At 37.4% G+C, this 26397-nt stretch overlaps 2 protein-coding genes across 5 annotated transcripts in view; both read left to right on the top strand.

Moving 5' to 3' along the window:
• rp1l1a (rp1 like 1a) overlaps positions 1-9842 on the top strand; it is a 28106-nt gene extending 18264 nt beyond the window's left edge. For all 3 annotated transcript variants that reach the window (XM_088331348.1, XM_088331347.1, XM_088331346.1), the window contains exons 6-9: positions 12-887; positions 1696-1938; positions 2810-3394; positions 9245-9842. In XM_088331348.1, the coding sequence (XP_088187474.1) occupies positions 12-887; positions 1696-1938; positions 2810-3394; positions 9245-9460 (1920 nt within the window). In that variant the 3' untranslated portion in view covers positions 9461-9842. The remainder of the gene's footprint in view (positions 1-11; positions 888-1695; positions 1939-2809; positions 3395-9244) is intronic.
• Positions 9843-19163: 9321 nt separating this feature from the next.
• The window catches only part of LOC148369372 (nuclear pore membrane glycoprotein 210-like), a 39772-nt gene continuing 32538 nt past the window's right edge, over positions 19164-26397 (top strand). The window contains exons 1-6 of one of the 2 annotated variants that reach the window (XM_088331350.1): positions 19164-19375; positions 19486-19584; positions 20308-20463; positions 22029-22227; positions 23713-23858; positions 26070-26288. In XM_088331350.1, the coding sequence (XP_088187476.1) occupies positions 19202-19375; positions 19486-19584; positions 20308-20463; positions 22029-22227; positions 23713-23858; positions 26070-26288 (993 nt within the window). In that variant the 5' untranslated portion in view covers positions 19164-19201. Of the gene's footprint in view, positions 19376-19485; positions 19585-20307; positions 20464-22028; positions 22228-23712; positions 23859-26069; positions 26289-26397 lie in introns of those variants that run through there. The other variant, XM_088331351.1, reaches the window with a different exon arrangement.

Below are 26397 nucleotides of genomic sequence, written 5' to 3' on the forward strand. Positions count from 1 at the left end.
GTTTTCCAAAGGTATCTCCAGTTTATGGCCGCAGACTTAGCACATCAGCAAAGGGGCTACTGGACTGTTTAGCCCAGCTTCAACTCATCGAGCCTATCAGAGGGCATGACTGTAACAAAGAGGAAGACAGAAATGGTCAGATCGGGGATATTATAGCCATACTTCAATCCCTATGGCTCACTGAACCCAGAGACATTGAGGCCAAGGACATTGGATTAGATCAAGGAACCCCACCAAGGTCCTCTTCAGGCGTAGGCATGAGCAGCGGCTCTGGTGGCTCAGGGAAAGATCAAGACAATCAAATAGTCGATGAAACCCTCCGCAAAGAGACTTCAAATGATGAAGAAAATGTCGAGAAGTGTCCTGAGGAGAACATAGTACAACAGCCACTAGAAATTAATGCTGAAATGTCTTTGAAAGAAAAACCTTGTCAAAACAGCCAAACTCAAATCCCCCCTATTCTGGAGAATCCAAATGATGTGCACCTGTCATCATCCGAAAAAAGCTCTGACAATTGCACCAACTCTACCTCGACAACATCTCCAACAGTTTTGCAAACAACAGTTTTAAATAAACTATCACCAGATCCGGATCCAGTGTGGGTCGTGCACCTTCTGAAGAAGCTGGAAAAGGAATTTATTAACCACTACGTTGATGCCATGGAAGAGTTTAAGGTTCGTTGGGATCTTGATGACAGCCTCATCTTGGATAAGATGATCTCAGAGTTGAGAGATGAAGTGAGCCAAAGAATCCAGTGTAGCATCAAGCGGGAAATGGGTAAGATCCAGAGTCGATCTGGCCGTGTTGGGAGGTCACCACGGCCTCCAAAGGGGGTCAATTTATCAAGGGAGTCCACCATGACAGAGAAACGCCGACGAATCCTGAAGGTAAATGATGTATAAAAATTAATAGAATTGCTTTCATTTTTAAACCAAACTTGTCCCCTAGATTTTTAAATATTAGTGTCAAAATCCTGCCTTTAAAAATGTATCTGCATGACTTTTTAAAGTTGTGCATTTGAGTTTTGGCTCTTTTCATTATTTTGCTTAACTTTTCTGGCTATGTCTAAGGACTTTGAATTCAAATCATATAAGACAATGCAAGATATAAGATATTCCAATGATTTCAGTAGTTGTGTATTCTAGAACAATGATTATATATATATATATATATATATATATATATATATATAAATTCAAATATTTAATAATATAATGTGAATAAATCACATCATAAGAAATTAAAATGTTATTTATTTTTAAAGGGACAGTGTGTATATTTGACCACGAGTTGGTGCTGTATGGTGTAGTGTAACCTAAAACCAATACACAAGGAAGATTACAGACAACATATTTATATTTTTTAAAATGGAAGTTTACATCAATGTTCACGATTTGTTTGGTTTTCATTTAAACCAATATTGTTCTTCGTCAATGAATGAAGTATTTTTACTGCTAAGAGGTGCTAAATAATACACAATGCCCCTTTGATGCCATTAACCAAATAGTGTGGCGCTGGCTAGAGTTACTTGGTAAAAAAAAAAAAAACATTTTAAAGGGAGTAAATCACAAAAAAAAAATCACTGTTCTAGTAGTCCCCTGGCTAACGTGCTTTGTGTTAAAATTATTTTGGACATGCTAGATGTGGCAGAATTTAGATGCAGAGATAAACAAATTTGTATCATTTAATTGTCAGGTCATGAAGAACCAGTCGGTCAAAACAGGCGACTCCTTAAGCGACGGCGAGATGACAGCCGAGTTCAGCGACCAACGAAGTGATGACGAATACTGCCCCTGTGAAGCATGTGTACGCAAAAAAATGGCTTCACGGCCTCTCAAAACGAATCCAGCGGCAGCCGAAGCTCCAGTGATGATGGAATTTGATCTCCTTAAGATTCTGCAACTCAGGAAGACCCCGGCACCGGCCCCCATATTAGAGGTAAGATCAGACCTAAAAAAATCCAGCATGACTGAACTCAGGCCTCTGGGTATTAAAGCCTGACCCAGCCTGAGTCCGTACCCAAAGCAAACACGAAATTCCATTTTCTATTAGTGAGGATTCAGGAAGAGGAGAGGTTAATAATGGTAACAAAATAAAGCCTGTCTTTTGTTAAAAAAAATAATAAAAAATAAATCTAAGTTTAACAAGACTGTATAAACATTTACATCTTTTAAATTTCTGTGACTGCAGAGGTTACATGAACCGACTATTTTCTAATACTGATGGATTTTTTTTAAGAGTTGACAGAAAAATTTCAATGGCTTCCTAATTTTTAGGGGTTGAAACTGGGCCTTAAACCACAGTAGCAGTAGGTCCTTAAGAAGCTAGTGCAGCACTTAAAGATAGAGGGAGAAAGAGGTACAGAGACACAGAAGAAGAATGATGGGTGGATAATAGACATTGACAGGAAGGAGATATTTGAAATGACATTGCAACAGTTTGGTATAGTACATTTTGTAATGAGGTGATGTTTTTATGCGGACCAGGATCTCTCGTGGCCAAAGCTACTCATGGCCTAGAAACGCCTCAGCATCAGCGAGAGAGAGCCCAGCTTCACCCAAAACTACTTATTGACTCTTTAGGTTCTACCCTGATGAAATTTGGGTCTGGCTCAGGCATAAGATCTTACCTCTACTATCTCTGTCATTTTAGCTCTTACCCGGACGGAATTTGGCTCAGGCTTGGGTATGGGTTTAGGATCTTATATCCACCTGATATCTGTGTCAGTTTATGCCCGAAGCTGCCGATATTCAGGTCCGATTCGTGTGTGGGCTTAATGTCTTACCTCTATCCCATATCTGTGTCACAGCCTATAGATCGGAGCATTGAGAGTGTGGTTGTTGAAGAGGAAATGAGAAGTTTGGAGGTGGTAAAGGAGGAAGAAGAGGACAACGACTCCAGCACGGAATTCAAAACTGAGGAAACAATTCCTGAGGAGGACGAGGGGGATGCAAGTGAAGAGGTGAAGTGTGAAAGTAATGAGGGGGAAGATGAGGAAGAAACAAGTAGCAAGGAAGATGCAAAGTCACAGATCAGCAGGGAGAAATTGTGCTGTCGGTGCATGGAAACACTAACAGAAGGTAAAGGAAACGAGGATACTTCAAATGAGGACAAGACAGATGAAGAGTTGGTTGGAACAGAAAATGACAAAGAAAACTGTGATAGAAACAAATCAGGATTAGAACAGACATCTGAAAGAAGTGGAGATGAAGCAAATGCCGAGCAGGATAAGTGCGAGGTCATAGAGGGTTTCCCAAATCAGGATGAATCTACATCTTTGCAAGAGAAGGGCAACAGCAGAACTTCAACTTGTGTGGAGGATAAAGAGAAGGAGAATGAAGGATCGCCTCAACATGAAAGCGAATCGTCACATCAACAAAGGACTTTACAAAAGGTCAGAACATACTGAATATTAAAAAGGCTCCGTAAAATGTCTACAGCAGGTGCTGTACGGGGGTGGCCAGACTTTGGCAACATGCAGGCAAAAGAAAATGGTTAAAATATAATGATGATATATCATCAGACATATAACAGAAGTACATAACTTGCTTCACATAGAAACGTGTATTTTCTGAATAAGTCGGTCAACCAAAAACAAACAGCATTTCTGCCTAACCTCCAAATCTTGATTTAGACTATTTTTCCAAAAAGATAGCCATTTTACCCCAAAAGTCAGAAAAACAATCTAAACCAGCTGTATCAAATTGTGGCCCTCTGAATAATAGTTTGAGGCCCCTGCCTTAACATGAAAATTTAAGGAATAGAATGTATTATTTAAGTCAAATCAAGTCTCAAACGACTGAACAGGTTACAATTGAACCATCGCCTGATTTTAAATCAACATGCGGGCAAGGAAAAACCTCATAAACTTCAACATGAGCAAAATAAGAAACCTTGAGAAGGAGCCTTACAAGTGGTAATCCCCCTTCCAGGATGACCACGGTGCAATACATTTAGCATTGGGTAACAACACACAAAACATAGTGAACATTAATTTAAAAAACATAGGTAATATGTAAACATTTTTCCAGAATATTTGACCCGTGATGTTGATGTAATCTGTTGTGCAACCAGAAAATTAATGCTAAAAATCACAAGGAAAAATACAAAACAAAGAGACTCATAAAGCACAGTATTTCTTGTATTTGTTTACCAAGCCTTTCAAAAGGTTTTTGTGTTTTTGGGTACCCATTGCAGTGATATGGCAAATAATTATGTCATCTCCCTTTAGATGAGCCTCATCTTATGTAAAATGGACATTTCTCGACCTACGACTATTTAGAATAAATGCAAATGTATTTGATAATTTATGTATTTTTGCTAATTATTTAAATCATCCAATCCTTTTTTTAAATTCGTGACAGGTTTTTATACACTACAAGGCGCTGAATAATACTCAATTTCCCTTTGAGTACAGCCCTTGCAGATTATGGATGATGACGGATGGATTGATAGATTTTCTTATTACAGACGCTCCCCTTCTTACGACCATTCGACTTAACGGTAGATACGAACATTTTTTTCGGGATGTGAAAAAATATCCGGACATTGCTGTAAGTTAGATTTTGTATCGTGTGCACCTTTTTCCGACTATAGTACAGTTCTTCTCTCCGCCGTTACCGGCGTGTAGCGCTGTGAGAGGTCATCCAGCATCCACCCCGAAGAAGAAATCCGCTTCCTCCTAGTTCGTGTGTAAACATTTTATGTTCAGCACTCTAAGAACCTTTTTTTTTGTTTAATATCTTGTGCATCCACTCAATATGGTTGGTGTAAAGTGTAAAGAAGAGGCGAGCCATTTCTTTTGAAATGAAAGTGGAATAAAAAAGCTGATACGGTTGAGAAAATGGTAGGATCACTTTTTTTGATCACTTTCTACCACGGAGGAGGAAGTCGCCCAATTCTTTAAGCCCATCTTCCAAAAGTAACTTAACTTTATTTATCTTTATAGTGCATATTATTTTATGAAATGTTTATTTTGTAGTACAAAACAATACAGGTTACTTATATAATCCTTAAACATACTTATTTAAACCTTAAACATACAAAATATAGCACTGAAGCAACTTACGAACAAAAATTAACTTTGAACGATCGTCCGGAACCTATCTCGTTCATAAGTAGGGCAGTATCTGCATTTTCTATTTTTTTCTATATATATTTAGATATTTTTTTGTAAGAAATAAAAATGATTTTTGCGAACAGTAGAATTATTTTATCCAAACATTTTTGTGGTAAACCCGATTGGCCCAACCTCACCCAGACCGTAGTTCCGGTGCCCCCCAAGGAAATTGAATCATAATTGTCTAGGTCGGGGGTATTGAACTCAGAGTGACTATAAGGTAAAAAAATGTGTTGATTTATTGTTTTTTGTTTTTCACTTATCTCCCCATTCTCCATTCATGTAGGTCTTTTTAGATTATCAAAATGTGTCACTGAATATGTTGACACTATTGCGAGTTTTCCAGCTACAGTCACATCATCACATCACTTTGATAACATTATTCATTTAGTTGTTCTAAATGCACCCTATGCTTATTCATATTAAATGAAGTGTTCACGTCTTCTGTCCACTTGATGTTTTAAATGTATCATTCATTCAGTACTTTCCCAGTATTGTTTCTAAGTTCTATTCTGATGTATCTACCCTAATTCTATCATATAACCTTGAGAATTCGGCTGGGTCCAGTCTTAACAAAGGTCTGTTTAAAAATATGTAACTTCCTCTTTTTACCTGAAAAATTACAGCTTTGTTAAGTTTAATTTTATTTTGTCGGTATCTTTTAAGTGGAACACGTGGTGAGACACGGGACGTCTACGTCAACAGTCTTCACATCATAAAAAATATAAATCTTATTTTTTTATACTTGCTATTTGTTTAATCATGTAATGATTTTATTTATCAAGATATAAATTGATTTGCACTAAAATAACCTATAATAATCTTGTCCTCATTTATGTTGAGTTTTTAATAGTTGCATTTAATCAGCCCTATTTCTTTAAATCACCAATCGTATTGATACCACATATTAGGTTTGTCGATAGAAAATGGTTAAAGCATTTTTCCGCGCAATAATAGCTTTACTGTTTGCAGATTTCTTATGGGCCTCATATGATAGTTGATGTATGTTTGCTTATGATTCAAATCAATAATTTTCTTTTAAATAAATTATGTTTTTTACGACTGAGAGGCACTAAACAATACACACTGTCCCTTTAGTAGTGTGGACAGAATTTTCAAACATCTGATGACTTTAGGAAACATTAAAACCCCAATTTGTAATATTTGACCACTAAATGGCTCTGTTGTCTAATGCGAACAAAAACCAGTCCCAGAGAGAACAGCATAGTAGCAAGTTGCCAGATAAACATGAGAGTGACCTCTAAGTGGGTATTTCATTATGTAAAAGAAATACAAATATCTTGACCTATGATTTTTTTTTTATAGAAATAACATTGGTATGACAGTTCATGTCTTTTTGCCTGTATTCAAATCAATGTTTTTTTTACTGAATAAAAGATGAGGCACTAAATATTACACAGTGTTCCTTTAAAATAATGCTGGACTGTAAAGTGATATCGTATGCGGCATTATCGTAAACTAGGTGTGTAAGTAGTTAAGGCCATTTTTCGCATGCCAACAGGTAAATGATGGAATTTAGAATATTAATACCTAATATGATATATAATTTATATTAATTCCAATATCGAAAAGTTAATAAGGAAAATATCAAGAACTGGGACGGTATTCCCACCTCCTATGCATAAACCAAAAAAAAATCAGCAGTACCATTTTAGCATAAGGTTAACGATACTTGCTTTTATTTTGAATGTTTCGTGACCAATTCAATGAAATGCTATTTTCGAACAAATATGGCTATAATATCCCCGATCTGACCATTTCCGTCTTCCCCTTTGTTACAGTAATGACCTCTGATAGGCTCAATTAGCTGCAAGTATACTATCATGTATTGCCAAGGTATTAAATCTGAGACTCTGTTTGAAATCAATCAATCATCCTAGACTGGCCCCTCTTTTAAATCCAATGCAACCCGCAACTCCAAATGTTTGCCAATCCCTAAAGATTGTTATAAGTAACATGTGATTGTCATTGCTAAATAAAAATGAATAAAAGTTATGAAGCGACAGTATATCCAACGAGGCCATTTTGTGGCCCCATAAGACATGAACAGGAAGTTCGAGTTGATTTTCAGATGAGTTGCCATGGTTCAATAGAATGAAAATAAGCTGTCCTGTCTGTGGCAATGACCAAGGAGTCGATTCAAGTCTACCTCAAATAGGAATGTGACCTAATGCAGTCTCAATGCTAATTCTAAACCAGCAGGGCAGGCTAATCTCCCTATCCAATTAGACGGACTCAGGAAATCTGTTTTGGTTTTACCGCAATGACTTGCCTCTTTTGCTAAATGGATGACTTTGCACCTTTCCTTTTCTTACACCCACTTTGCATTATTGTAGATAACCTCAGTTGGAAACTGTAAAACCTATTGTTTTCAGGTGAAAGTTCTTTTGGGTGGTAGTTTTGTTCATCAAGTTGGGAAACATTGAAAGGTAATTGACCGAGTGGGAAAAAATGCTGTTGACTCATCAATTATGCATACATTTGTCATTGAACATAATTAATGTTAAATACGGGGGAGGGAGGGTGATTATCTGGTCATATCCAGCTGCTATTTTTAATGGTTCAGGACCAGAATGACTTGTCTTTTTTTTTTTTTTGGTTGCTGTTCTAAACTATAACCCTTCAATCTTGCCTAATTAAAATGACTAAAAAAACAGCCAAAATTAAGCCTCAGACAAATCATTACCTGTTATAGTAAACACCATCTTTTCGTTGTTGTTTAAAGGACAGTGTATATCCAGTACCTCTGAGTGGTTAAGAAAATATTATTCATGAAAAAAAAAACAGATATCGATTTAAATAGAAACATACATACATACATACAAACATACATAAACTATGATATAAATGTCCATTATCCATTATCTGCACCGCTTATTCTCAGTCGGGTCGTGGGGGTGCTGAAGCCCATCCCTGCTGTCTTCGCGCATGGGCCAGGGACACCCTGAACTGGTTGCCAGCCAGTTGTAGTGATATACAGGCAAAATATAGGAAAATTGTTTGCAGCTTGGTCACTTTGGGTCCCCATAGTTAGTATTCTTCCTTGTGCTTTTTAGCACTCTTTTTTGGTAGCACTACCCAATACAGCGACATCCAGTGACCGAATACTAAAACAGTGTCTCTTTAAAAGTGCCCCAAAAAGTTATTTTGTTCACAGTACTTTTTCGCACAGCGTCAGCTAGCAGTTTTTGGTCTGACAAGTCGAAAAACCATCTAAAAAATAAACAGCTTTTTCTACATTGTTATCTTGGTCTGAAAATTACATATTAATGTTGAGTAACCATAAAGTGGGGGGAACTGAAAAAAACAAATTAGGAAAGTAAAAAGAAAGTTATCCTTCTTTACATTTTGATGAAGAGAGGTGGTATAGTTAGAACAACGGTTTATGTAAGTGTGCTTGCACCTTCTACTTACTTTAATTAACTTAACCCAACATGCTAGTGCAAGTTCTGTGTCAAGTTGGTTTTCGCTCAGTGCCCGACAATGTTTCAGGATAGAGAATATGCCCTGTTGGGAATCACCAAAATCAAAAATGGACAAGTATCATATATTCCGGACCACAAGGCGCTACTTTTTTGCTACATAATAAACACTGAGGAAAAACGGCAAGCTGCTCTTTTCCACAACGCCTGCCCTCAAAGTACAAAATGCCACAGTGACATCTAAACTTATGACACACTTCAAGATAAATGATTTCATGTTTTTGCCAACATTATTCCTATAATTACAGAAGCAAAGCGGAAGGTTTGACAGAATTGTATTCAATATTTACATCGTACTTACAATATTTCAACTTTTTCAGCCACAAATAAAATCTTAAATTTATACATCCAAAATAAACAGTGGTGAAAGTTATAATCGAAAATGCTTCACTTGTCTTTGTAAATTAGGGGTCAGGTCTCTGAAGTGTCCTTTACTTCTCGAGGAACGATTACAAGCAAATGTGGTCCAGTGCAGCAGCACCCACCAATGACAACAACACAAAGAGACACATCTGTGTATCATTCTGGCACGATTCTCTAAAGTATTGTTATCAAAACTGCCATTAAAAGTTTATGTTGCATTGATATCTAACTTGTCAACACATTTTTGTTGAACTTGAAGGACCAAAGTTCAACCGGTGAAATTTGTACAACCGAGGATGAGGAAGCCAATGGTGAAAATTCCATCACTCATGCTGGTGGTCCGAGTGACGCCAACGCAAAAGGGTCAGAAAGCAAGAAGGAGACTGACGACATGGTCGGTAGTTCAGATGAAGCTCTGCTGCATCAGAACACCCGGACTTCAGTCGAATCCCAGTTGGGGTCCCTGGAAGACTGAGACCCTCGCATTAAAAAAAATGAAAATAACATTTGTGTTAAAAGTCTATGATGCTATTCTTTATTCACAGTCTTATTACTACCAGAGGAAGCACCGAAGCACTTGAAACTTAAGTATAGCCTACTGTCATTACAAATATTTTGTACATTTTGAAATTGTAATTCTATGATTAATGGTTCGTGATTAAGGATTTGTGTGGAATTTTGAATTTAATAGTCAATGTTTGTTTTCATCCTGCCAACTTTGTAGTTGCTATTTTACATGTATTTTGATATGTAGTACTTTTGAGTTTGCAATCTTTGGAATATTACATGGCCATGTTTTTTGAAAGGGGAAATAATACCTGATTAGCCACAAAAATAAAACATATCTGACAACTTAAGAGAGTGATCATGTTATTTTCATTGGATCAGAGAAAATGAAGCACATTATAGTTACTGAATATGAGATTGACTCTATATAATGACTCCATTCTTTGTATGTATTAGACAATAAGCATTAATTATGTATAATAGTGTCACCTTGGGGCCAGATTACTACATCATATTAAATGTATTATAATTAAGTATTCAAAACAGCTCAACAAATGTTTTTCAATGATTATGATTCCAGTGTTCTAGATTCTGAGCAGCAGCCTTCTCCCTTTTAGGTAAGCTAATTGGATCAACCAACTGTGAGAAATGCTCATGTTGTACTTTCAGGTGGAGAGTGCGTAAGCAGCGTGACGTATGTTGGAGATCACGATGCCTTACCGTATCCATGGTGATACAGTATGAGTGTGGTTCCATAGAAACAAGGATCATGCTCAAGTAGATGGGATTCATGCTATTTCACATGGTCGTCTGCGACGGGGGGTGGAAACATGGGCTGCTTGTGCACGCGTGCTTTTGCCCAAATTTTCATCGGGTGATTAAACACCTGAACATTATGTATTCATAAACTAAAGAAATTCACAAAATGCAATTTTATTCCTCTCATTTGAACTAATATGCTAATCTACGTTCACATTTTATTTATATTTTACTGAGTTAAATACTGAAAATAGCTCAATTTTGAAACTCAGCATTGATATGTTTTGGTGAGGCAAAACCTAACAAAAGGCACTTCACACTTTTTTCTTTTTTAATAAAACATAGTCCAGTTGACACTCGCGGCTGGCAAATTTGAAAAAGTCCAGAATAGATCTACAACAGGTACAATCAGGCAAGAGATCAGGAACACCAAGGACAAACAACAATCAGACAGCTTTTACTGTCGGCACAGTCCTTAATTGGATTATAAATTACCCTTTTTTTCACTTTGGCACGGAACTTGTAGTGTCCCTCCCCGCATTCACGCATACATATTCCAAAATATTCCATGCTTCATGGATATTAAGAAATTAATCTTCAAAGTAGACTTTTTGACCTCATATCCCCTGGAGCTGTGATGTCACTGCAAACCAAACGGCGCGTCCAGCTGAAAAACAGCCTAAGTAAGTACTGGGATCCTGATTAGAATCAGTTGCAGAGGACGAGGAATGTGGTCCTGCAGTCGTCTGCCTGTTGGCGTCCTCTAGAGCAGGGGTGGCGAACAAGTTTGACACAAAGAGACGAAATTTTTAACTGTGAGAGTCAAAGAGCCACACCATGCACTGACCTGCCATGACAGACAGACACACACAAACACACAGAACTATAAACATTATTTCCCATAACACACTCCTCTCCTTTTAATACAAGTATTGTTCTTGTGTTGATTTCAAGGAAAGTCAAGTCAAGTCATTTTTATTTGTATAGCCCTTAATCACAAATAGTCTCAAAGGGCTTCACAAGTTATTACATAAAAGAAGTTTAGGTTATTCGTATGCTATAGAGTAGAAGTGAGTTTTGTGTCCACAAAAGTGTCCACCCTCAATACACAAAAAAAAACTAAAGATGAAACAAGGCAAGGAGCCACAGTATATAGAAAATATGATGAGGAAAAGAGCAACATCCTTATTGGCCAAGAGCCACATGCGGCTCTAGAGCCACGTGTTCGCCACCTCGCTCTAGAGGATGGTGCTGTGCTGTATTTTAATAGGCCTCAAAACAATAGAGCAGGTTTGACTTTAAACGAGGCTCCTGTCTCAGATCCTTAAGTCATTTGTGTACCAGTTTTAAATTCCGTCGCAGTTTAAATTTGCGTTGTAAAATGTGGTTACAGATAAAGTCTGTCCGTCTATCTATCTATCCTGGTCATATCCCTCGAGATGGGTGACCGACAGCAAGACAAACACATACAAAAACAAAGAAAATCAAAAAGGGAAAAAGTAGCCAAAAACACACTCAAATTTTTGTACCATGGCCAACCCAAATGCCCAAACACCCAAACAAGTGAAGCACCTCGGTACCCAAGTTGGTCATGCTTTCGTCCCTCCAGATGAAACGGGACACAAGAAAGTGACCATGTCACTCGGGTCAGGGTGACAAAACACACTCTTGTTCAACAGCAGGGCCCGACAGCTTTTACTGGTTTACCCCTGCCGCATGATACAGGTGCCCTGCCCATCCCTAAGAACACATCTAAACATCCCACTATCCTTTTACAATACCTCTCCACTCCTATCACCAAAAGAAGCTCTAACTTCCACTAGATTTAGACCTCTTTCTTGCAGTGCACTCATAACACCATCCATCCACGTCAATCGCGGCCTTCCTTTTGGTCTCCTTCAATTTACTTCTGCTCTGTAGATCCTCTCAACATTCGCTCCTTATCCATCCTCTCCATGTGTCCAAACCAAGCGAGTTCTCTCTTATTCACACGCTTGCTCAGTTCCACTACTACTCCAGTTCTGTCTCTCACAGTTTCATTTCTCAATCCATCCAATCTTGTCACTCCTAACAGGCTCCTCCAACTGCAGCCACATAACAACCCAAGTACCTTAAGCTTTCAACTCCTTCCAACACCTGTCCATGCAACCTTATTTCTAACGCCATGCCCACTCCATCACGTGAACACTTCATCACCTTACTCTTCCCAAAATTCACACATAACTTACACCTATCACACACTCTTTCAAACTCCATTACCAACCTTCTCAATGTTTCCTCAGAATCAGCCACAAGCACTGTGTCAGCTACAAACAGATAAGGTAACTCGTAATAATGCGACAGATCCATATGTTGCAAAAAGCAGTAGTGTAAAATCCAAAATGTATTTGTTTAGGTACACTCAAAATTCATTATTTGACGAACTTTCAAATGCTGTTCAAAGTTCAATGTTGGGAATAAATAGCACCGTAAGGTATCTGCATTTTTTTTTTTTTTCAATAACCAGGTAATTGGGCTAATTATTATTTTCGCCGTTTCCGTTACTGCCTGTAATAGTGGTGCGTTACTGAGAATACATTGAAACAAGGCTTTTTGCCCTGGACGATTAACTTGCAAGTTAACCATAACATACAATAATATAATATAGTTCTGACGTTGTTATGCACATATCGTCCCATAGAGAGAGGGATTGTATAGGCATTTTATATTGTTTTACCATTCACTTTTGTTGTGGATGACAAAATATAGTGCAGTTGCCTATTTCTACTTGACCAGTGTTTTGGTTTGTGAGAGTTAGAGAGACTTCATGTTGCTTACTGATGATCATTATTTTATTACATTGTTTACTGTTTATACAGTATTTGCTGCACTTCAAGTTTAGGATAAATCTGTTGCTGGTGAGGTGCAATAATGACCAGGTTCTATAACACAATTACCCATCTGTTCAGCTGACTTTGATACTGCTCGGAAAATGTCAAGTTCTTTGACAGACCACAACTTATTTTATAGTTTCCTCCAGGTACTCCGGTTTCCTCCCACATTCCAAAAACATGCATGTCAGGTTAATCGGCCAGTCCAAATTGTCCCTAGATGTGAATTAGCGAGTGACTTGTCTGTTTCTGTGTGCTCTGTGACTGGCTGGCAACCAGTTCAGGGTGTCAACTGCACACTGCCCGAAAATGACCAGGATGGGCTCCAGCACCCTACTGAGAATAAGCGGTGCAGATAATGGCACCGACTTAACATCATTGTGCAAGTGAACCTAATACAATGCTACCACTATATAACACCTCTAGACACGAGAATTTGGATGTAGAAGATTTAGTTGGAACAAAAATCTTGCTCCAAGTTAGAAGGAAAATTCAAGTTCCGAGCATTCACAGAGGTTATCACTAGAGACTGCTCATGACCGCTTCACTGCCAGCATCAGTTCGCGCCACTGGTTGTGCTATAGCTCTCTTTATGACACTTGCCTTATGCATTTCCAAGACGAATCTATTTAGATAAGTTTTCCTTCCATTAGAAATTTTAATTGTTGTGAGACCAGGTAAAAAGGCTAAAGAAAGTACTGAATGAAAACTGAAGCAGGCAAAAAGCAACCTGGTTTATTATCAAATTCCCACCTTAGTTGGAAAAGAGAAACCTCCAAAACACGCAGGACATGCGGCTTTTGAGGACCGGGCTGGCCTCCCCTGATTTGAAGCTAGTCATTTCGATTTTAAGTGTACAGCAAGTGCTTACATATTAGTCACACATGGTCACAAGTTTGAAAGTATTATTTTAGGCGTCACAAATGTGCTCGGTCACTCCTCCTGCACCATGCACACACCTCCGTTATGGTAAGTCCCTGCAAGTGCTCATGATAAATTCACGTTTTTTTTGGTAATATTATCTTATATTTCTTATTACTGTATTTTATGTTTGACTACTATTTGAGTGTGTTTTTAGAGTTCAGAAAGATGTGTTTCATAGCTATTCAAGGTTAACTTAGATGCTTTTGGTACGTCGGGAACAGACCTAGTTGTTCATATCAGGAAAATTTGCTAGTTACACAAGAAATTAGAGCTACGAGCATAATCCCAGAAAGAATTAAGCTCGTATAAAGAGGTACAGCTTTATTGTGATTAATGAGTATATCAAACGAATACACACTGTGCCCTATTTGCTGGAAACAAATCGAAACAATAGTGAACCTGTAATTGCAAGCAGAACTCGAACTGACCTGCCACAAATGGAGCCTACAAGAACATCCATTACAAACAGCTCCAAATGTACCGGTACTGTATCAGACTCTTTAGCGATGCCTTTGGCGTCACATTCACGGACATCCCACCGGAAATGCCAAAGAACAAGACCCTCCCCTTATCCCTAAACACCTGGCGAGGAAAAAAAGAATGACAAAAAGCCATAGCAGAAACACAAAAGACACACTTTTTCGTCACCTTCTGAAGATTGAGTAGGGCCCATGTGGGGGTCATCTTGTGGGGGCTCTTAGGTGGAGAAAAATGAATTGAGTGAGTGAGTGAGTGAGTGAGTGAGTGAGTGAGTGAGTGAGTGAGTGAGTGAGTGAGTGAGTGAGTGAGTGAGTGAGTGAGTTAAATCCGTGCTTTGTGGAACCTCAACTACACACAAACAGACATGACGGCAACTTTCCTTTTTTAAATGCCTTTCCCCAGCAAACACTGAATGCTTTCAAAAAGGAATGACAATTGGTAAATCATAGAGCATATTGGCTAGCAGATAGCATGATAATGCCTGGAAATACTACAAAGCAGGTGGATCTAACTATGAATCCCAGGGGACAGAAACTAGGTTTCTAACAACAATTTGTTCATTTTGCATTACTTATCTGTAAGAAAGCCATAATAAGTCACACGTGTGTTACATCAATAGCAACTACTTATGTGAGTCTATCTATCTACCTATCTACATGTAACTATATATCTACAAAGCTAGTGGAACAAACTTTATCTTGTCAAGGAAGACAGTTAGCTCAGCTTGAAAAGAACTAAGAACACATAGAGGGCTACACCTCGATCTACAGGTAAGTGATCCTGGTTCAAATTGTTGTTGGTCTGTTTGTTTTCCCCTCAGGTCATGCTCCACTACTTGATCATTACCCCTCTCTCGCTCTCTCTCTCTTTCTCTTTCTCTTTCTCTTTCTCTCCCAAACCCGCCACACCCCACCACAGATACATTTATACTGTTTTAATAGTGGACACAAGCTAATTATGCACTGTTTACATCAATATTACTTTTAGCCAATGATATGCTGTTCTTTAGGCACACTTGCTTTTTGTAACTTAGGCGATTTAATAAAAAAGAAAGGGCTCAGGGAGGTATTTTAGAAAATAATTGGAAATTGGCATTACAAGGGTTTTTTGTACAGTCCTTTCCTGTTCTCTTTGCAAGTTTAAAAATCATGGATGTCTTCTCTCCTTATTTTGTGTGTCTATTAAACTATAAACTTATCAGGTTGTTTTGGAAACAATGCACTCTAAAATGAAACCTAAGGTTGTCCTGCGAATCATTTGGCACATACGCCAAGATGCAAGATGTACCCACAAGATCATTAACTACTACTGACAGTTGCCATGGCAACAGTGAGGATTCCGGTGTCCGCAGAGAAAAGGAAAACAGGAATAAACAGCTTGAAAGAGGAGAAGGATTACTAAAATGATTGTATCTGAAGGACAGAGTGAAAATGGATGTCAGAGAATATCTGGAAGGAAACTTCCACTGCATCATTACTTTTGTGATGACCTTCATTGAGAATAGTCTTTCATTTATCATATTTCACATGATAAAACATTTCTTTATTGCTGTCTCATTTCATCTCTCTCTAGTTTGAGCAAGCACAGAGAAAAGATTGGGTGAAAGGAATCTTCAAGTTTCCCAAAGACCTTTTGAGCTTAATGCTTTAAATGCTAACTATTCTGTCAACATTCCTGCCATGATACATGTGCCAAAGTGAAGTGGTCAATGGGGATGTTCTATTAAAGTGCTGCTTGAATACAGAAGATGTGTACGGATAGGACCCTCAAAGCCTCCTCAGAGCACTGAATGAATTATACGTATTTATTAATTTAAATTGTATTCATTCATTTTCAATTACATCATTTTTATTGAATAAAATGCATTTTGGCCATCTAACTTCCAGACAAGTATTTTTTAATGTTTTATTGGATTGCCTGAGTCGACAGTATTACGTTTTTCTTATCATTTGTTGGCTGGCTCAAAAGGTCATACAGGTCATTTATTTTGGTTGATTATTTTGCTCTATTTTTAACCCGCCGCTCAAGTTTCACAGTATTCTAAAAGTAATAACAAGGATAACACTAAAATGAGAAAAAGGATATGTCAGTGGAAGTGTTTTTACACAGTTTTGATCTGTTCTCTGCTTTTATTCTTTTTTTTAAGTAAAATAAGAAAATAATTAGAATTTGCAGAAAAGGGTTTATGTTTTACCTTATTTTTTACCTTATATTTTACCACACAATCTGAGCAGCTTAATAAAACAAAATAAGTTATAAAATGCGTTTCCTCAATCCAGCCATTGTCTTCCTTTGTCCCTGTACTAAATAGTTGGAGGGGGGGGGTTGAAATATGCTGCCACCTACGGATATAGATGAAAGTTACAGCTACTCGACTGAAAATGGAAAGAAAACTGAAATACAAAAATATGGTATGCGATTTTTGCAAAAATAAAATTGCACGATTTACTGTCGCACACTAGACAAGGTTTCACTGCACAATACTGTGTTGGGAAATTGGGTGTGAACAATGATGTAATGGAACGTCATTTTATACATAGACAGAATTTCGGCACAAATGGAACATAGCACTGACATTTATTGAATGCGCTGCAAGTCTTTTTTCTTTTTTATTGAACATCGCAGTATTACAAACAAAATTGACGTGAAACTGTCAACCAAAGTACAAAATAAACAAGTTTCTAGCGAACAAGGAATGCCGCAGATGCATGTTGTCACGTCAAGTAATGTTTATTTTCTTAGCCCTAAATCACGAGTCTTAAAGGGCTTCACAGATCACAACCAGGATGTAGAAAATAAATAAATAAAATAATTAATAATAATTAGAACTCAAAATAAGCAGGGGATCCTTAAGTTATACATTGGGACTTTTTATAAAATTAAATGATTAAACAAAAAAAAATGTTGAAGACATCACATTCTGTATGTATTTGATATCAATAAAAATGTGGCCATACATAAAATAATATTTATTGATCTTTCAACATTCTTGTTTTGTGTGATAAGTCCAAACGTAAGATGATTTGTGGATAAGGTAGTAGGAAAAGAGGAGAAGACAGGAATGATCCAGAGCAGAATATCTAACCAGAACTTTTGGACATGAGAACAACACATCGTCAGTGGTTTCAATGTCATTCTTGCAAAAATGAGCAGATGTCTTCTTCTTGATGAATTTGAATAGTTCTTTAGTTGAATAAATATTCAAATCAAATTTATTTGTAAAGCACTTTTCAGGCAATACATTGCCACTCAAAGTGCTGTATAAAAACTTTCAGTGTACAATAAGACAATAAAACAATAAAATCGCCTCCTTTGTCCCATCCCAACAACCTTAAAACACATAATACAGACACACACGATAGTTAAAATACTATACAAACAAAATAATAAAATGGCAATGCACGGACTAACCAAGCAAGGGAAGGGACCAGAGGGAGGCTTATCCACACTAGTAGGGATGGCATATTATTTACTCAGGATTATTTTAAAGTGTGTTTCTTAAACTTTGGCGGCTATAAGTAATTTTAAATTCATTGTTCTCTTCTGAATCTATCACAGTGTCGTCAAATTTATAAGTTCCATTTTTCTTTGTGTTTCTCAGGAAATGTGATAATCGTAAATTGTTATCACATTTGCTATCTAGTCTTTACATCCACAGTATAATAAGTGGAGGTATGTGAGGGTTTATTTGTTGATATTTTAGAAGTTTAACTGTTAAAAAACAAAAAGCTTTGGGATCCCATTCCTCAACTAAGAACAAGTCAACGCGCATGCGCAGACGGCATATAGCGGCAATTTCAGTAATGGAAAGTCTGTCGTTAACTGTTTACCATAACTGTTTACCATAAATAGTCATGCTCGTCTATATTTTATACAATCTATATTCAATAATACCGATTAAAAAATCTCGCCCATAAGAAGGTTAGAACAACGGTGGCATCTTTGCAAGGAAGGAAGTTTTGCGAGCCACTAAAATGGCGATTTTGTGTGACTCGTTTGCCTCTTATACAACGCCAGTACATACCTAATGAGTACTTTTTTTATGAACGTAAAATGGATTAAAACAGTGGCTCACACGACCACTTCACAATTACAGTAGCTTAGTTCACACATAAGTTAACTTTAGAAGCATTAATTGCTTGCGCACCCCTTAAATACGTTGTTATTATTATTGAACACATCGACACTACCAATCAATTATTATTGAATATGTGTCATTGGCTATATATGGTATAACGAATACAAGCGAATAATGAAAATGTTATATTCCTGTTATAGTCAAATCAGCCTCCGGTAGGAAAATTCGCCTGAGTAAGAAAATATGACAGACACCGCTAAGTTTTCTTACTCGCTCTTGGCACACGCAGCTGTTCTTTAGTGAGCAAGGTTCAAATATGAAATAATTGTTGTAACTATTTGTTCGCTATTATATGCCCTTTCGTCCCACATATTGCATCTGTGTTCATTTATTTCGTCTCCCTTGCGAGGTCAGCAAAATGAAACAGGAAAAAGAAATTGGGATTCACGAGTCAGACCAGAAATACGTAACAGAGCTATCGCGTATGCCAAAACGCCACCTACGCACTTGACGTTAAACCACAATATTTTATCATTGATTATTTCGCACAACACACTGTTTTGCTTGCTATGCGTGTATTACCGCCATTGTACACACTATGTATTTATTTATAATGTTTTTTCTCCTGCAGAATATTCAAATTGGAACTGTTTTTCCTTTGGAATTCTTAGACATTTTGCACTCATCTCTAAATGAATCTTATCATTGGCTCACAGCTTTAAAGGGTGACCAAGCTGTCGTTGGCGATACTGATGTACCTGCTGAGAATAAAGTAAGTTTTACTATTTTTTTAACATTCTAATTCAAAGTTGTGGTAACTTCATAGTTATAAACATGAGAAATTTCAGTTTTTCCTCTCAACACTCCTGTGTCCTATTTTAGGTACAGGATGAGGGAACCTATAACTCAATTGTTCTTAGTCCTAGTATTCTAACATTCCCGTGGCAACCCAAGGACGGCGCTCATAAGTACGAAATAAAGGTATGCTTTATAAGTGATGTACATGAGGAATATTTTGCAACTTATGGTCATATTACAATGATCAGGGTTTGTACTGGTGCTTGGAATCCTTGAGAAGTGCTTGAATTCTGAGTGAAGTGATTGCAAATGCTTGAAATTGTTGCCATGTCTCTCAACAAGTCTGCATTAAAATGCTGCTGATATTACTACTTAGTGGATTTGCTTTGCTATTGCAATTCTTCTTCCTTTGTGATTAACGGCTGCTGGAATTAGTTTGTATGACTTTGCCTTATGATTCATCGTTGCCCTCTACTGGTTGCGCCCAAGATGACAGGTGCATGCTACATCTAATCAGGGCACTATGGATGTGTATTAGTGCAAGGCTTATGTATCAATTATGGACATTTATTAGGTGCCATGGAAAAAAATAAGGTAAGCTACTTATTACTGTCGTTTGTACCTAACAGTTACATGAGGAGATTGATCTAAAAAATAGTTACACACATATTGTTCATATCCACAAATATACTACCTAAATATACTACCTGAAAACCATATGTCTTGATAAATACACACACAAGATTAGAAGTCGCAGATGTAAATGTGGCACTAAAAAATAAATGATTCACAGCGGATTGCTTCTTTTAATGGTATAAGAGAAATTTGAAAATTGGCTTTGAAAGTCCTAAAAAAGTAATTGAATTTGGCCGTGAAAAAGGTGTCAACTTTCCCCATTTTGGACAGGCAACAGGCGGCAGTGGCGATTTCAGCTGGTCTTCTTCCAACACAAGTGTGGCCACAGTGACTGAGAAAGGTGTGGTGATAACAGCGAGCCAGATTGGTGTGAGCATAATTATTGCTCGTGATATCCACAATTCACACAGCTTTGGAGAAATAACGGTAAGGCTACTCAGCAACACAATGCTAAAATTGTTATATGAAGTCAACAATTTCAAACATTCGCGATAGGCATGTACCGTTAATTTTCAACAGGCCCAAAGGACAAATTTCCATCATGTAAAAATCCCCACTACATAAACATTAAATGAAATAAGCCAGTATTATTCAGTTTAAATTTTAGAAATGTGGGTTAAATTGGCGTTAAAGACAGAAACAAATAAAACAATTTTATTATTCACTTTACTGAAATATTTTTAAAATATAATTGTATTGCAATACATTAAAGTGCAAAAATCTATTTACCCCCCCAAAAACAATGCTTTTTTGAAAAAGTAACGAACAGTGAAGGAAATATTCAACGATTTCAGGGGTATAATCCAATAAAGAACTAAGATCGACTAAGGGGCTGCGGCCTTGACTTTGACATTTGTGGTCTAAAAAAAAAGTGCATTTTCAACAAGCATAATAAAGCACTGTCCATTTTGAATTCTAACTGATTATATCTTAAAACGTGTGCAATGATAATATAACGTTAATATCTTCAGCATCATTGGCATCAGTTAACATTATTTGAGACAAGTTTTTAGTGCGCGCTGGCACTACTTTTGAATAAGTTTGTAAATTTGAATTGCAAACATACTTCATATTTGAAATGAATGACTGTCTCGTGGGTACGATTTTTGCAGATTCGAGGTTATTTTGAAATGTCGAAAATGCTCTCTTTTATAATACAAGTTCCAACATTGATCATATTTGGCATCTCTTGATTAGTGACAATTTTGTAGGTACACAGTAGAATACTCAGTGATAATTTAACACTCGTAGATAAAGACCATATGTAATGTTAAATGTTTGCTGTTTAAGTGTTAAATTAACTGTCCCCTTAAAATAAACACTCTTAAATTCATCTTCAAGAGTATACTTTAAACACTACCTCAGGGAACACATGGTCCTCATCTAACCGACTTAAATCAACACTGGCAGTATTATTGTGTATTAGACTTAAGGACAATTGCAGCAATTTGTCCATCCATCCATCCATTATCTGCACCGCTTATCCTTAGTAGGGTCACGGGGATGCTGGAGCCCATCCCAGCTATCCTCGGGCAGTGGGCAGGGGACACCCTGAACTGGTTGCCAGCCAGTCGCAGGGCACACAGTGACAGACAATTCGCTCGCTCATTCACACCTAGGGACAATTCGTTCTGGCCAATTAACCTGACACGCATGTTTTTGGAATGTGGGAGGAAACCGGAGTGCCCGGAGGAAACCCACAAAAGCACGGGGAGAACATGCAAACTCTACACAGGAAGGTTCGATCTCATGACCTCAGAACTGTGCCGCACACGCGCTCACCACTGCGTCGCTGTGCTGCCCTGCAGCAATATGTAATAATAAATATTTAAAAATATATATCTTTAGCAAAAAAGGCCCTAAATAAGATCATTTTCCAGTTTGAGGGTTTTTAAGAGGTTAATACAGTTTCATGTTGCCATCAACTGTAACCAGGTTAAAAAAATATTTGCCCCAATTTTATGATTTATAATTTATGTGTATTATTTTAGATCTATGTCGTTAAACTTGTGGCGATGAACTTTGTTCCCTGCCAAGTGGAGGCCCAAGTGGGCATGATTTTGGATCTTCCGCTTGGTATATACGGCTCAGTAGAGGAAAAGGAGATGGAGCGTATCATGCTGACTGACTGCTCTATCTTTTACCTGCAAGTCGTAGATGAAATCGAAGGCGTCTTTCAGCTGCTTGAAGGTTAGTTGTGCAAATATTCCATGGTAGGCAGCAACTGTTAGATACTGTATCTGCTGATTGTGAGACTTCTCTCACCCAAAATCAAGGGTGGCAAACATTTTAAGACCGAGGCCACATTTTGTTAAAAAAAACTTTGGGAAGGTGACCAAAAGGGGAAAAAAATATTGTTGGTTTTTTTTTTTTGTCGGATTGAGTCTACAATATGATACCTCGACATGCATACAGTAATTAGATCATGTAGGCCTATCCAACTTTTCTGCGTATCATCAAAAAGATGTATCACTACTTTTTGTGCATTTGTTTTGGGCATTTTTTGAACATTCTGTGCTGGCAAAAGTAAAAATTTACAAACATTGGAGATAAGTCGTTTAAGAATAGCGGGGAAGATATGCTTTATAAATATCAAAATATTTAATTGAATTTTGAATTGTCATTGAATACATAGTGAACATTTTTTGCAATTAAAGTTAACATGGCACTTTTGGGAAATTATGTAAACACTTAAAAATAATAAGGTAATTTCTTGGTAAATGGGAAAAATGTAGACTGACCCAAGTTTTAAGTGCAAGTTTCTTTTGTTTTAATGATTAAATGAAAAACAGTGCATTAGATAGATAGATAGATACTTTATTCATCCCCGAAGGGAAATTCACTTTTCCAGCAGCATCCCTAAGCTGAGAACAATCGAAAATAACTGAGAACAATCGAAAATAACACGGGAGCTGCTGGAGTGGCTGCCATTCGTGACGGCGCCGGAGAAACGATTCAATTTGAATCATGTACAAACAAACAAACAATTGAATCATGTACAAGAAACGATTCAATCTGAATCATGTACAAACAAACAAACAATTGAATCATGTACAACAAACAAACAAAATATTTATGTTTCAATAAGTGGAGTGTTATAACAATAATGCAATAAAAGTAGTGCAATAACACTTAATAGCAAACCAATTTTTTAATACAAATGACAGGATACTGTATATAGGTTTACAGTACATTTGGAAGTACATGTTATATCTATTTTTATTTGTTTATAAAATAATTATGTAATCAAATTTTGCTTCGAATGGCTCAGAACCAAAACAAAATAATAAATCATGTATATTTTTTAAAACACTAACGTCAAGAAAAATGAAGCTAGCTATTTAAATGTTAAGGTAACTGGGGACAAGAGCGGCATCCTATCAACTCATTTTCATGAGTAGTACTTTTTTTTAGAATTTTAGACAGGTACTTGTTATATTTTTCCATTTTTGTTATGCGGACTGGATAAAAAAAAAAGTTTTACAGGCTTTTATGGTGTCTCACAGACTATATTTTGCCCACTCCTGTCCAAAATCATGACAAGCTCGTTATTTTTTTCGACACACTTTATCTGTGGGATGTAGTATCAAATTTGGTCCTATTGCTTCTTGAGTTTTGGGGAGAGATGAGTTTGTATATTTTTTTTCACCCAACTTTGTAATGTTTTCCTCACAGATCGTCTTGGTCCAGGCCAGGACCACTGCAGTGGGGTGTCGGTCCAAGCGTTGGCCCTGGGCTACACCACGCTTATGGTTACCTACACCCAAGACAACAATCAGCTCAGTGCAAAGATCACTATTGCAGCCTATTCCCAACTTAGGGTTAGTTTTAATCAAGTTACAGATGAAAATCTTCTTTCCTTTGTTCATTAAACACTTGGGTCCCAAACTCACAGCCCGGGGGCCAATTGTGGCCTGTTAGATGACCGTTTGAGGCCCCCACCCAGTGTCTGAAATAAATAAATAATGTGCATCTTTTACGTCGGGCGTACACCTTACAAAACGTCTCCACCCGGGTGTCCGACAATTTATTCAAGGGGGAAAAAAAACGAAATTTTTTTTTTCAAATCAAATGTTTGCTTTATTCCAATTTCGAAATCTTCGTTCGATTGGAAATTTCGGTATTTCGGTTTGTTTGGCAATTTTCATATGCGGCAGCAAATCAGAAGCCTGCATGGAATAACTTCGTGCTTCCGGACTGTCCCGAGCGTTATAGGGCGTTTCCACATCATTTTACAAAGTAGACGCACAGAGAATACAAGAAAATGGATAAGTGGTTAGAATTCAAACCAAAACCTCAGCCCCAAAAGATATATTCAAAAGAAGCTAACAAAATTTATGACGCTACAAAACGTAAACGTACATTAAGACCATCGTGGAAAGAGGAGTTCACATGGCTTGTAGCAGACGACGCAACGCAAACATTGCATGAATGAAGATGAGTAAATACACATCCATACTGATGGCAGATGGAAAACAGCGATGTCATATACCTGCAATGAATGTAATGAGTAGATTTATAATAACCTTAATTTTAAAGTGTTGTTCCGTTATATATTCTGATTATCAATCCCTAATACTTTGCAACAATGGATTATTTTGCGTTTAGTCGTCTTATTGTGTTTCCAGTTGTGAAAAATGGGGCAGGCCACTGTATGGCTGGTGTGCGGTAACTTTGTCATGAGTTTCAGACACTGCCCCATCTTATATGAGAGTATAAATGGACTGCCCCGCGACGCTACTGAGGATAAGCGGTGCAGATAATGGATGGATGGATGGATAAATGGACTGTGTGTATTATTAAGGGCCTCGTAGTGGTAGAAAAAACATACATTAGAAGAAATATTTTTATCTAAAGAAAAATCAAAAATGTATGAATTACTGTAAATTCAAGACAACAAGCCGCTACCTCTTTGCTAGATGTTAACAGTGCAGCTTTAAATACGGTGTGGCTTCTTTTTTGTTTTGTAGTGGCACCAAAGAAATTGGTGTGCTACGTTTTTCTTCAATGCATGCACTGTAAATAGCAAAACATCGGGACATATGGAAACATGTATGACTCACTTCAAGAGAAATTAGTTGATGTTTTTGCCAACATTTGTCATATAATACATAGCAGGAGCAACACGGGAAGTTTGACAGTACTCTATTTAATATTAACAATAATACTCAGGATATTTCAAAGTTCCACCTATAAATGAAGTCCTCAATTTATACTTCTGAATTGAACAGCAGTGCAAGTTATCCATCAAAGACACTATTCTTTCCGTATCATTGGGGTCAATGTCAGGTCACTGACGTTTCCTTATACCCTCAAGGAACATTAACAAGCAAATGCAATTTGGTCCATTACCGTGGCTTCCACCAATGACAACAGCACAAAATACATGTTTATGTTGCAATCTGGCATTGTTCTCCACAGTATGAGTGCCCTGCTGCTGTTGTCTAGAGATATAAGGCTTTTATTTTACGTGACACAGCCCTCATCGGGTTTTCTTTCCCCGCAGTAGTATATACATGCTCGTCTTCGTAATCTCCGTCATGAATGGTCACATGCGCCTAAAAAAAAGCGCATGACGTAGACAACAGAAAGCAAAATATAAAACGACCCAACTTTTTTGTTCGCTTTGAGTCTCCGTAGTTTGTGTTTTTCTTTGTGCTTTGTAGATTTCTTTTTTGTCTGCGCTACACACTATAACAACATCTAGTGGTTGAATACTACACACTGTCCCTTTAGTATGATAAATTGCAGCTTAAGCAAATGATGGATTCATTTCTTATTCATTGATTGGTTTGTTTTTATTGTTTCTTATTTTTATTTTTAGATTTAATTTTGTGTATCCAATTTTAAAATACCTATTTAAGAACAGTGTGTTTTTATCAGAGCTTTCCCCATGGAAAACCTAATTTGGCCAAAGCTCACTTAAACCCTAGTTCCGGCGGCCTCCAATTAAATTGAGTTTGGGACCCCTGATTTAACAGCTATAGTACATGTTTTATTTCCAATCCATGGGTTTTTATGTCATTTGGCAGTCTATGGACCCTGCATCTGTGGCTGTGGTGACACTTGGCTCCTCCAAAGAGATGCTGTTTGTGGGTGGGCCTCATCCATGGGTTCTTGAACCCTCAACATTCTTCTCTGATGTAAAAGCAGAGAATGAAAAAATTGCGAGCATTACAGTGATAAGTCCTCTGTCCCTTGATCGTGACCAGCACGTGGTCATTGCAACCTGCACGGCCTTGGGAGAGCAGGTAATTTATATTTGCTTTCAAAGTATGTATTATTTGTATATGCTGTACTTTTCTTTTCAACCTGCCTTCTTCAATAATGTAAATTGGTGTTAAATGGTCCTTAATAAAC

This window comes from Urocampus carinirostris, chromosome 3 (assembly GCF_059441175.1).
Source record: "Urocampus carinirostris isolate Australia breed hairy pipefish chromosome 3, RoL_Ucar_1.0, whole genome shotgun sequence".
NCBI lineage: Eukaryota > Metazoa > Chordata > Actinopteri > Syngnathiformes > Syngnathidae > Urocampus > Urocampus carinirostris.